Source organism: Herpailurus yagouaroundi, unplaced genomic scaffold, assembly GCF_014898765.1.
Source record: "Herpailurus yagouaroundi ecotype Mexico unplaced genomic scaffold, PumYag 191, whole genome shotgun sequence".
Taxonomy (NCBI): Eukaryota; Metazoa; Chordata; class Mammalia; order Carnivora; family Felidae; genus Herpailurus; species Herpailurus yagouaroundi.
The window spans coordinates 13612349-13625688 of record NW_024412422.1 but is presented as its reverse complement, the minus strand read 5'-3'; the positions used below and the strand labels follow the sequence as shown (position 1 = coordinate 13625688).

Below are 13340 nucleotides of genomic sequence, written 5' to 3'. Positions count from 1 at the left end.
AAAGAAAGAAAGAAAGAAAGAAAGAAAGAAAAAGAAAGAAAGAAAGAAACCCTCCCCTTGCTGTTGAGGGCATATAATCAAGCATCTTAGATTTCCCTCTTTTCTTCCTTCTATCCAAGACCTATTTGCTCCTGGCTCTTTCTCTCCGTTTCTGCCTCAGAACATTTCCACGGGCAAAAGCCTGAAGGCCAAAGAAGTAGTGTTGCCTTTAGGGAAAAGGGAAAGTTTAGTGCAGCTAACATTTAGTGGGGAGGGAGGGAGGGAGGCACAAGCAAAGGGTGAAGTAGGTCCTGCAGGGCGTTGAGACCAGTTGGTTTGGCCCCTGGTATTAGGAATGTTGTCCAACCAAGGAGTTAATAACTTTAAATGCAGATAACTGTGGGAACTGTCAATTGGTTCAGTTTGCCAAACAGGATGTTACGGAAGCTAGCACCTAATAGAGCCTGCAGATACTATAGTCCTGATTACCAAGTAAAATACGCAGTACTTTGAGTACTTAATGTGTAAGTGAGCATTATCGTAACCATCCCCTAATGGTATCAAGCACGGTAAATACGCAGGAAGAAAAGGGTAAGCTGAGACTCTGTGTCCAGGGCTTACAGTTGTCGCTGATGTTGCAAACACGAACAGCATTCTTGAGCTGTAATCAATCGGGCGAGACAGAAGGAGATACAGGACTCTGGAGAAAAAATATTTTAAATTACATTTGGATTTTAATTTAGTGATCGGTTACCCAAACAACAGACCTTTTGCTGTCCATGGAAAAAGTTACCAGACATCCCAAACATGGGCCTGAAGGATTATGGGTCAAGAACATTTTTGCTTTTCCCCTGAATGGATGCTTGTGCTTTTCTTGAGTTGCAGGCATAGCTAAAGAAAATAAATACGATAAATGCCAGGCCCCAGTCTTCTCATCTATAAAACAGCCAATCTCTGGTAATTTAAATTCTATTTAAGAAATTAATACAAACTATAGCTGCAAAGTACATTGGATCCTACACATGGAAAATTCTATTTTAGTTCACAGGACCTTGTTAAGTGGCACAATTCAACCTCTAGACTCAGGCCTGACTGGCCCCCACCCAGAGAAGGGCAAGATGGATGGGGTGGGCAGGGTACCAGGCAAAGGAGAGGGTGGAGCTTTCAGTGGGAAATGGCAGGAAGCTACAAAATTAGTATGAAGTATCCCTTTGGGATCTCCTAGGGATTTTTTTTCTCTCTTTGAATCGTTTCTCTGTGAGGCTTTCCATCGTGGCTGGTTCAGTTAGACACGGCAGGATGAATCTACCTGTTGCTTAGACAAAGGTACCCCTGTGTTTCAAAGACTAAGCAAGGACAAGGTGGGGTCCACAGGAAAAGAGGACATAGAAGGGGTGGTAAGCCACCTCTGCCCAAACCAGGAGAAATTCTTCTCTTGGGTTTGCCTTTTCACATCCTCTCTATCAGATCCAGGGCGGACGCAGGGTGTAAGGCTTCGCAAGTGACTTGACCTACTTTTGGTCTAGACCAGGAATGGCAAAAAGCTGGCACGCATGTCACCACTCCCTCTCCTGTGCCTGTGCCAAGCATCATTAATGGATTACCATATCCTTTTAGATTTGGGCCCAGATATGGTCAGCAAGCCATGACCAATCAGATTTAGCATGTTAGATGAAACCAACGTGCCTTCCTTGGTCTCAGTCTTAGGTTAGAAGGGGAAAGGAATGCTGGTGGCCCATACCTGAACCAGCCCAGCTCACGTGGGGGACAGAATACATAAGGGTCTGGGGCCAGAGTCCTAGCCTAGCAAATAAGAATACTCCTTTGTTTGAGGTGCATTCTCTGCTAAAGAACCCTCAACGTCAGTAGGGACTCACTGAAGGTTCAGAAATTCTGGATCTTGGTTGTTTATTCCACTGGAGATAGTTGTACATATTCATGGCCATATATCAATGAAGTGATTCTTCTCAGAGACTCTGACCCAAATTATAGGAAGAAAAGTCTTTTCAAAACCAACCTCTGACAGATTTGTTTTAAGACTCCTACTGGGCAACAAGATACAGACACATCTAAGTAAAGAAAGAGTACCTTCGGAGTGCTTCATCTTCTTGAAGTTCAAATAATTCTGACGGTTTCTTGAAAAAGTGAAAAACAAATTCAAAAAACTAAAAGTTTGTGGACTATAGAAGCTAACACAACCTATTAGGTGAAAAACCCAATACACAGAATTGTTTACATAGAAGACATTAGAGTGTAACCCATTACTTTATGAAAAAACTTTTCCTTTCAAAATTAGTTTCCTCACATTATTCAGTCAACAAATATTTACTGAGCACTTACTATGTGCCAGGCACAATCCCAGGCTCGTGGGTTGCCTGAGTGAATGAAACAGATGTTCCTGTCCTCCTGGCATTTACAGTCACTGGATAATTTTTAAAAGGAAAGGACTCCATGGATTTTAAATGAGTCCTTGAGTAATTCAGTACAGATTTACTGGGACTTACAAAGCAATGTGCAAGGTGCTATGGACAGTCCCAGTTCCTGGCTTCAGGGTGCTTTTGTTCAGTTCCTCGAATTTATGTATAAGTTAAAACACATCGGTTTCTGAGTCAACCACAGATTCTATGAGGCCTAGATATGCTTCCGTTTCCATTGAAGCACAGTTCTTGTTCTTTGCAAACATTTAATAAATACTTGCTAAATTGGATGCTAAGGGATATAAAAAATAATTAAAAACCTAATGTCATTTCAGTTATAGTATTTGTTGACACATACATTTTTTTTCAAGCATATCTGCCTACGTGGATAGAGGAAGGCTCCCTAATTGAGTTCTGCCTGAAAACGCAGAAGTACTGCAGAAAATTCTGTGTTGGGATTGCTGAATCCCAGCATAAATGTCAGTGATACTGCTTCTAACACTATATGCCTCCTGATGTGATACACTGAAAAAAAAACACATTAACTATATGGTATCCTTGCCCAAAACACATAACCTGAATCTAATCATGAGAAACATCACAAGGAGACATTTTGCAAACCAACTGGCTGGCCCCCTTTAAAAACACCAATATCCCATCACAGTAAAATAGACTAGAGTAAGAATCATCAATAGATGCTAAATTGGATTATGTGTCGTAGGGAAAGGAGTTTGAGGAGGAACAAGTTATTAAACTGTCTCAAAACACCTCCCCTAATAGTTACAAAAGGAAATACAGTAACTATGTAATATGGACACTGACAACATCTTAACCAGGTTATTTAAACTCACATCACCTATTCTGGCAAACGGACATCAGACATCACGTGCCTCCAAATGTCATACCCTGAGAAGCACACGATATCACTTAAGTAGGATTCTGGCCCAAAATGCATCATTAGAATCTTATCATGAGGAAATATCAGACAAACACAAATTGAAGGATAGCTTCTAAAACAAATGGTCTGTATGCTCCAAGAATATCAGGGGTGCCTGGGTGGCTCACTGGGTTAACCGTCTGACTTCAGCTCAGGTCATGATCTGTTTGTGGGTTTGAGTCCTGCATCGGGCTCTGTGCTGACAGTTCAGAGCCTGGAGCCTGCTTCAGATTCTGTGTCTCCCCTCCTCTCTGCCTCTCCCCAGCTCTCTGTGTCTCTCTCTCAAAAGTAAATAAACATTAAAAAAAAAATTTTTTTTTTTTTAAAGTCAGGTGTCATGAAAGACAAGGAAAAGCTATGGAACTATTCTAGATTAAAAGAGATTAAAGATGGGGCATCTGGGTGGCTCAGTTGTTTGAGCGTCTGACTTTGGCTCAGGTCATGATCTCATGGTTTGTGAGTTCCAGCCCTGTGTCGGGCTCTGTGCTGACAGCTCAGAGCCTGGAGCCTGCTTCAGATTCTGTGTCTCCCTCTCTCTGCCCCTCCCCCACTCATGCTCTGTCTCACTGTCAAAAATACATAAACATCAAAAAAAATTTTTAAATAAATAAATAAAAGAGATTAAAGATATGACAAATACATGCAATGTATATAGTCTTAGACTAGACCCTGGTCCAGGGGGAGAAAGTTCCTTAAAAGAGCACTATTGGGCCAATTCATTAAATTATAATGTGGACCACAGATTCAAGCCTATGTTTGTACTGTATCAATAGTGTACCAATTTAAAATGATCTAATTTTGATAATTATACTGTGGTGAAGTAAGAGAAAAGCCTTGTTCTTAGGATATACAGACTTGTTAAGAGGTGAAAGGGGATGCCACATACCATTAATTCTCAGACGGTCCAGAAAAATACCATAAATATATATATTATAGGGCAAAGCAAATATGGCAAAATGTTAAACATCAACAGAGTTGGGTGAAGGGTGTACAGGAATTCATTCACACTACTGCAACTTTTCTGTATGTTTAAAATTATTTCAAAATAAAATTATCACATGAATCTAAGAAAAATAAAAAGTTAATCACATGAATCTAAGCACAGACCACTTCTTTTATACAAGAGTTCATCTGAAATCACCAATTAAAAGGTAAAATAGTGGCAAAACAATATTTAAATAGAAAGAAAAAGGAAATAACCTCATGAAGACTCATCTGATAACAGAAGGTATTAAAAGCAGCAAACATTCCTTGTGTTAAGTCTGAGCTCCTAATCCGAAGGTTCTATCAATGCAGAGCCAACAGAAAGGACAAGAGAACCTCTCAGAGGACGGACTGACCTCACCAGGTTTTGTGGACGGGCACAGCCACTTCTCCAACAACATGTCCCAGACTTTCTCCAAATTAATTTCGTTAACTTCGGCAATTTCTTTGGCAGCTGCGTGAATATCTAAGATATTCAAAATAGAGTTGAAAAAAAGAGAAACCCAAGTTTTCAGTGCAAGATAACTGGGAATCAAAATGACAGTTCTTCCTGAGCAGAAAGATAAATGGTGCTTTGTCCTCACCGGGATATTCTTTGCTGGAGGAATTCTGAATTCTCTGACTTATGCTAGGATGCTCGTACAGACTGACGATGAGATGTGCAGGCTTTCCTATCACTCTTAGATATTCCGCGGTGTTGAGCTTGTGGGCTATGAGCACGGCTTCAGTGCCTGATCGCCGGTACTGAATATGAAGCTTCTTCAACAAAGCCTCTGCTTTTTCACGTGTTTCATCCTTAAAAAAAAAAAAAATCCCAAGCAGGGATTCCAAGAAAAGGTCACATTCTAAAACCTCAGGTGAGGCGAAGAATCATCTTTATCAATCAAGGTCCCTCCCTGCCTTAGTTACATCCTTACATAGCTACTCAAATTCTCATCTTCTTTATCCATTTTAGGCATCCAACCCTTAAAGATGCCATCAGCAGGGCGGGATGAGAAGGTGGGCCAGGGAGCACACTATGTAAATGAAAAGAGAGGAGCCTTCCATTGTACAGTTCAGACTCACCTGACATGGGATATTCTGTAGCCATCTCTCAGCTAAATACAGGCAGAATTTCAAGCTGGACATCTTGAAAGAACCTGAACAGATAAAAAAGAGATTTATAAACAAATCATAATCCTTTTAAGATAAATGTATTTTAATCAAATTATCAAGGTTTTTTTTTTTTAATACAAGAATGCATACTCAGAGAAAAAACATAATTTAAACAGAAGGATACAAAGTAAAAAGTAAAAGTCCAAAGGCTCCTCTTCAGCTTCTATTCCTTCAGAAGTTTCCCGTGTGTGTCTGTGTGTACACGCACACATTTTAACCCCAACAGGCTAAGATCATACATGTGGTATTGTCCACTGTTCTGACTTAATATACACCTTGGGTATCTTTCCAAATCAACTATATAGTATTCTATTCTATGCATATGCTCTATTTTTAAAAACAAATTCCTGACAAATGAGCATTTTAAAAAAACAGTTATTTTTTAGGGGTGACTGCGTGGCTCAGTTGGTTAAGCATCCAACCTCAGCTCAGGTCATGATCTCAGGGTTCGTGGTTTCAAGCCCTACGTTGGGCTTTGTGTTGACAGCTCAGAGCCTAGAGCCTGGAGCCTGCTTCAGATTCTGTGTCTCCCTCTCTCTCTCTCTGCCCCTCCCCTGCTTGTGCTCTGTGTCAAAAATAAATAAATATTAAAAAAATAACTAAAAAGTAGTTATTTTTGACTTCTGTTACAACTAAAAACATGGCAGTAAGTGCCTGTGTTTGTGTGCTTATTTGCTTATGCAAGAACATGTAAGGATTCATTACTAGAAGCAGGAGTACCTGTTAGGAAGCAATTTCTATTCCTACAGACAAGATAGAGAACACCCACATCCCTGCACCCTGATAAGCTGCAAGGAGCCTTGCTGACTTCACTGGAGCCTTTCAACGTTCAGCAAATTTTAATCATTTCAGCAATGCACCAAGTGAAGAGAAAGGGCACATAACATTTTTAACTACCATCAATAGTTTTAAATGCCTCTTCTCAAAGATAGGTAAGGAGTAAATTTTTTTATTGCAAGTTCAAAATAAGCCGACAATTTCGAGCCCACTTAGAGGAAGAATCCATACCTTCTGGGATATCCTGGGCAAGACTGATGCCAATAGCTACAGCCCACTCTGGGTTAACTATAGACAATAAGTAGGACTCGATGGTTTGAGTGATCTTAGTTATTTCCTTGTTAATCAGTGTTGAGGATTTAGCTTGTGTTAACTTCAGAAGCTTTGGCTTCAGTTTTTTTTCAAAAACATGTTTGGCTGTAGACACATACAGAGTGTCCAAAGAGAACTTCAAAGAGAGGAAAAGAAAAGTTAAGGCTGGGGGCACCTGGGTGGCTCAGTCGGTTAAACATCGGACTGATTTTGGTTCAGATCATGATCTCATGGTCGTGAGATCAAGCCCTGCAAAGGGCTCTTTGCTAGGAGTGCAGAGCCTGCTTGGGATTCTCTCCCTCTCTGCCCCTCCCCTGCCCCCAAATAAATAAACATTAAAAAATATATACTTAAAAGAAAAAACCTGAGGTTGATTTACATGCTCGCCTTTAAGGGTTTTACATAAAAGTAGTACAAAATCCTTCTACAAAGGGTCTGAGTTAACTAGAGGGTATAAAGGTATGTTTGACCAAGTCTCAACCCATTACCTTCATTAATTTACAAATTAGGAGCAGTGTTGGGAAAGATTCTTCACTGAGTTCTGTAGCTAAAAAAGAAACAAGAAGATTATGATTTGCTTAAGAAAACAAATTTGGGCTATTCAGTAAAATTTGTAAGAAGTTAAGGAACATACAGAGAATTTTCCAGAAGTTCTGTGCTGTGCCAAAGAATATTAGGTGAAAAGGCAGTCTAGTTTGGGCAGCTGATGGCAAACTTATCACATGCTCCAACATATACTGATATTCTAGGTCCACCGGAGGAGATATTCTTCTGTATGATTTCAAATGTTTCAGAAGACTCAATGCCTATATTAAAATATAAATGTATTTTCTTGTGAGCTTAAACCAATCCTGTTTCTTAACTCTCTAACTTGATCGTGTCATAGAATTCCATTCCTGAGATGGTCTTGTTTTCATTAAGAGAACCAAAACCTTTTGTAGTTTTACCTCTAAGATTATCCTTCTAAACCACAATTTATATGATGATTAAAGAAATTATACTCAGAGAAACTAATGGAATCCTGTTATTGGTGGGATTTTTGTAAGTGAGTCTGAAAGTTCCTCATAACTTCTTCAAACAGTCTGAGGGAGACCTCAAAAATACTGGATTTCATTTTAAAAAGGTAGGAAGGAGGTCTAAAATTAATCCTCTATACCCTTACATCTCTTTAGGCTTATATCTGATATTTTGGGTGCTTGTATAATTTTTTGAATCAACCCATTTTCTTTTAATGTTTAAATCCATTTTAAAAAGATACAAAAGGTACTATGACCAAAATTCATAAAAGACTAAGAAGTTCCTGAAAGTAATAGAATTGAGTCAGTCCTACCTACTAATATAGAAAGTGGAATCTAACTCTGGGTCCCACATACTACTTCTTCTTCTTCTTCTTCTTCTTTTTTTTTTTTTTTTTTTGTTGTTGTTGAATCACAAAAATTTTGCTTTAATTCTTCTAAATTAGTCCTTTAGTGACTTCATGATCTTAGACAAATTTAAACTGCCTCAGTAAAGCCAAAATAGGATTAAGATAAACAATAAAATATGAAGAGCATGAGAAGTATTTATTTACAGAAAGCATGAGTGGCAGAGGGGCAGAGAGAGAGGGAGACAGAGAATCCAAAGCAGGTTCTAGTCAGTGCCAAACCCCATGCTGGGCCTTGAACCCACAAACTGTGAGATCATAACCTGGGCCAAAGTCAAACACTTAACTGGCTGAGCCACCCAGGCACCCTGAGCGTGACAAGTCTTTTTACTTCTGTATCCCTTTTAAAGAACCAGGGGCACCTGAGTGGCTCAGTCAGTTAAGTGTCCGACTCTTGATTCTGGCTTAGGTCATGATCTCACAGTTTGTGAGATTAAGCCCCGAGGAGGGCTCTCTGCTGACAGTGCAGAGCCTGCTTGGAATTGTCTCTCCCTCTGCCCCTTCCCCACTCACACGCGCGTGCGCACACACACTCTCTCTCAAAACATTTTTTAAAATCTTAAAAAAAAAAAAAGAATAAAAAAAATAAAGAGGAACCAAACGAAAAATGAAGCTCAAAGGACAGTCCAGAAAGGTCCTATAGGACCACAATTTTGTTAAATGATCCAAAAAGAAGCAAAAATATAATTCTAAAATCTACGATACATTAGTTATACCTGATTGATATTAATGTTGGTTATCTTTTCATCAGCTCTTTCTATAACCTTCAGGACCACTTCAATCATTTCATAGCTGTAGGGATCCAACTGTATAAAAGTAAAAATATGTCAAAACTTAAGATGGTCAGGTTTTATTATGGTCATCAGTACAGATCAAAAATGTAAAATGTCAGTGTGCCATAGTGTTAGATAATTCTTCTACAAATGAACTGAAATGCTCTTATCTCTAAAATTAGTTGTATCAGGATAAATAAACCTTAAAATGTCTCAGAAGTGATTTTAAAAAGAAAGCTGTTCCTAGGATACTAAAAATCTAGAAAGAATAAATATGTCAAGACTTCATAATTTTGTAAGATCTTTAAATGAAAATTCTATGTCTTCCATTTAAGATGGGAAAAGTACAATAGGAGGAAATGGACGTTTTCTTGAAAATTATGTAACTAAAAGTGTGGGCCTCCAAGCAAAAGTTTCTCCAAGTATTCCATTCTGGCTCTAACCACATACTAAAATGCAAAAATTAATTGGGTGGCATCTATATATGTTCATGAAAAGAAAGGAAGTATTCTCTTTGTTCTTTGTTTCTGCCCACACACCATTACTTTTTTTTCATTTCTTAAATGCCAACTCAAGTCACATGAATAACAACACTGAACTAAGTGGGAAGATGATTTCCGTAGTACCTAGAACTTTTGTGAAAGTCTTTATTAATTTTGGCTGAATTTCAGGAAATACTGAAGTATTTCTTGTAGTCTTACAATCTTCCTTGCCCTTCAATCCACCTTTACTCCCCCAACAAACTACTCCTTGACTTAAAAGTTTCAATTCTCAGGAAGATGTCCTAAGAAAATAATCAGACTAGAGGCCAAATAGGTATATGTATGTATGGAGATATTCATTGTAGCAGTATTTAATAGTAAAATATACAAATAATTTAAGTGTCCATCCCTAAAGGCTTGGTTACAGTATGTTTATCCACACAGTGGAGTAATATGTACCTGTCAAAAATGAGATAGATGTATGTTATTGACACATAATGACAATATGTTCAGTGAAAAAAAGGAGAATAACAGAATAGAATATTTAGTCTAAATCAGTCACCAAACTACTAACTTTTTTATCTATGGGAATGGGGTTATAGAGATTTTACTTTTTGATTAATACTTCTCTCTAGTTTGATCTTTTTCAAAGAATGTGTGCTATTTTCAAAAATCTGAAAAAAAATGCTATTTCTATTTTCAGGGAAAAAGGGAGGAAAACTACTACATTAAGCTATATTAAAAAGGTAGAAATCTAAAATTACCAAAATTATAAGTTTATAAAAAATACAGGACTTACTTTTCCAGCTTGTTACTCTATGTACCTAAATTAACTAAGGGTAGGAGGGATGTTTGAAGTGACCCGATACATTCAGTTCCCCATTCATCTACCTTATGCAGTATTCCACTAAGACTGATGACCAGATCTTTTGTGCTCGTCAGTAGAGGAACCATTTCCAGGGCTTTGGCCAGGAGTTTGGGGTGCTGCTGCTTTGCAGACTGTGTGCTCAGGTCTCCCTGGCCTTGGCTGGCATTGGTGTTGTGTAGCAGTGTTTCGATGAATAGCTGAAGAGCTGCATCACAGTCCAACTGAAATGTGCTAAAAGAAGTATTCAAATACAGGCTAACTTCTCTCCATGCATGTGTTTCCATACAATTTCTCACTGACACACTCCCATCGAACCCTCTCATTGTCCAGCCTCATTATCAGATCACATACACATCATCAAGAGTTAACTGCTGTCTTTAATAAATCAGATCTTGGGGGGCACCTGGGTGGCTTAGCCGGTTAAAGCGTAGGACTCCTGGTTTCAGTTCAGGTCATGATCTTGCAGTTCATGGGTTCCAGCCCTGCATCAGGCTCCATGCTGGCAGTGTGGACTGCTTGGGATTCTCACTCTCTCCCTCTCTCAAAAACTAAATACACTTTAAAAAACCCAGATCTTGGGGCCCTTTGGGTAGCTCAGTTGGTTAAGCACCTGACTTTAGCTCAGGTCATGATCTCATTGTTGGTGGATTCAAGTCCCATGTTGGGTTCTGTGCTGTTAGTGCAGAGCCTGCTTCAGTTCCTCTGTCTCCCTCTCTGTCTGCCCCTCCCCCACTCACACACGCTCTCAAAAATAAACACTAAAAAATTTAAATAAATAAATAAATAAATCATCAGATCTTGGGGTGCTTGGGTGGCTCAGTCAGTTAAGTATCTGACTCTTGATCTCAGCTCAGGTCATGATCTCACAGCTCACCAGATAGAGCCCCACGTTGGACTCTGCACTGACACCATGGGGCCTGCCTGGAATTCTCTCTCCTCTCTCTCTCTGTCCCTCTCTGCTTGCACTCTGTCTCTCAAAATAAAAATAAAATAAACTTAAAAAAAAATCATGGCCATATAATGGCATAATACTGGGGATAAATTTGTAATAAAATTGAAAATATTTAATAGGGCAATTCCACTTTCACACCCTTCACAAAAAATAGCCAAGATACACATACAAGGATGTCTGCTGCAACAACTGTTTGTAATATTTAAAAACTGAGAGCAATTCAATTATCCATTGAAAAGGGGCTAAATAAGTTATTCATACAAAGGAATACCAGAGTTCAAGAGATACAAAGAAAAGCTATATGTACCAATCTTATAAATATACTGTTAAGTGAATGATGCATGTTATAAAATAGTTTGTAAAATATGATTCTGTTTGTGATAAACTTAAAGAATGCATGTTTTTATATGCACAGGGGAAATAAAGGAACAATATAGGCGAAATTCTTTAAACGGTGATTATTCCTGAATGGTAAGATTATATGGAACTTTGATTTTAATATGTTCTATCTTATTAGAAAAATAATAAAGATTTAAAAAATAAGAATGAAATGGAGCTATTATGTGTATTGTGCTAAGTGAAATAATTCAGAGAAAGACAAATACCATATGATTTAACTCATGTGGAATTTAAGAAACAAAACAGATGAACATATGGGAGGAGGAGAAAAGAGAGAGGGAAACAAACCATGAGAGACTCTTAAAGATAGAGAACAAACGGCTGATGGAGAGATGTGAGTGGGAGATGGGCTAGATGGGTGATGGATATTAAGGAGGGCACTTGCTGGGGTACCTGGGTGGCTCAGTTGGTTAAGCGTCTGACTTTGGCTCAGGTCACGATCTCATAGTTAGAGTTTGAGCCCCGCGTCGGGCTCTGTGCTGACAGCTCAAAGCCTGGAGCCTGCTTTGGATTCTGTCTCCCTCTCTCTGCCCCTCCCCACTTGCACTCTGTCTCAAATAAATGTTAAAAAATATTAAAACAGGGGCATCTGGGTGGCTCAGTCAGTTAAGCGTCCAACTTCGGCTCAGGTCATGATCTCAAGGTTCTTGAGTTCGAGCCCTGCATCGGGCTCTGTGCTGACAGCTCAGAGCCTGGAGTCTGCTTCAGATTCTGTGATTCCCTCTCTCTCTGCCCCTCACCTGCTCATGCTCTGTCTCTGTCTCTCTCTCTCTCAAAAATAAATAAACATTAAAAAAAAAATTAAAACAAATATAAAGGAGGGCACTTGTTATGATGAGCACTGTGCGTTGTATGTAAGTGATGAATCACTGAATTCTACTTCTGAAACCAATATTGCACTGTATGTTAACTAGAATTTAAATAAAAATTTGAAAAAAATGAAGAATGAAATTATAGACAATTGAAATGCCTTAAGCCCTATTAAGATGATAGCTTAATTTGCTACACAGAATAACAAATATCAAGAAAAGCTTTAAGTAGGACCATTAAAAATTTTTTTTTGTTTATTTGTTTTTGAGAGAGAGCATGAGTGGGGTAGAGACAGTATTTTAAAACCAGTCACTTATTATTTGACCTTAAGTGGGTCACTGAATATGGGTTTGTTTTCTCATATATAAATTGGTGCTAATATGCAATAAAAATGTAAAAATTAAATGATGGTGCATGAAAGCACTTTGAAACTAATAAAGTGACAACAAACTGGTCATCCTATTTATTACATAAACGTCTGAGATATTATTTACTCCTACTTATCACAATAACTTATCTATAAACATTTAGTTTTAGTTTTATTTTATTTACTTGTTATTTAAAAAAATTCTCCCTAAATCATATTAAAAAAATTTTTTTTAATGTTTATTTATTTTTGAGAGAGACAGAGCACAAGCAGGGGAGGAGCAGAGAGAGAGAGAGAGACAGACAGACAGACAGACAGAGACACAAAATCCAAAGCAGGCTCCAAGCTCTAGCTGTCAGCCAGAGCCCAATGCAGGGCTGAAACCCATGAACCGTGAGATCATGACCTGAGCAGAAGTCAGATGCTTAACTGACTGAGCCACCCAGGTGCGCACCCCCACACTTTTCTTTCAATAAGAAACCTCATTATCCTTTTTTTTTTTTTTTTAATTTAAGAGTTTATTTATAAGGGCGCCTGGGTGGCTCAGTCAGTTAAGCATCTGACTCTTGATTTCGGCTCAGGTCATGATCTCACGGTTTGTGAGTTCAAGCCCCACATTGGGCTCTGCACGGACAGTGTTAAGCCTGCTTGATTCTCTCTCTCCTTCTCTCTCTGCCCCCACCTTACTCTGTCTCAAAATAAATA

At 38.6% G+C, this 13340-nt stretch overlaps 1 protein-coding gene and 1 long non-coding RNA gene across 3 annotated transcripts in view; one reads left to right on the top strand and one right to left on the bottom strand.

Moving 5' to 3' along the window:
- LOC121010376 (uncharacterized) overlaps positions 1–13199 on the top strand; it is a 19324-nt gene extending 6125 nt beyond the window's left edge. Inside the window, exon 3 of the long non-coding RNA XR_005781124.1 lies at positions 13165–13199. This is a non-coding gene — a long non-coding RNA (uncharacterized LOC121010376). The remainder of the gene's footprint in view (positions 1–13164) is intronic.
- KNTC1 (kinetochore associated 1) overlaps positions 1–13340 on the bottom strand; it is a 74272-nt gene that overhangs the window by 12334 nt on the left and 48598 nt on the right. For both annotated transcript variants that reach the window (XM_040443966.1, XM_040443965.1), the window contains exons 44-53: positions 10131–10338; positions 8701–8790; positions 7196–7367; positions 7050–7108; positions 6481–6697; positions 5383–5456; positions 4902–5112; positions 4674–4783; positions 2068–2114; positions 601–679 (exon numbers count right to left, since the gene is read on the bottom strand). In XM_040443966.1, coding sequence (XP_040299900.1) covers positions 601–679; positions 2068–2114; positions 4674–4783; positions 4902–5112; positions 5383–5456; positions 6481–6697; positions 7050–7108; positions 7196–7367; positions 8701–8790; positions 10131–10338 — 1267 coding nt within the window. The remainder of the gene's footprint in view (positions 1–600; positions 680–2067; positions 2115–4673; positions 4784–4901; positions 5113–5382; positions 5457–6480; positions 6698–7049; positions 7109–7195; positions 7368–8700; positions 8791–10130; positions 10339–13340) is intronic.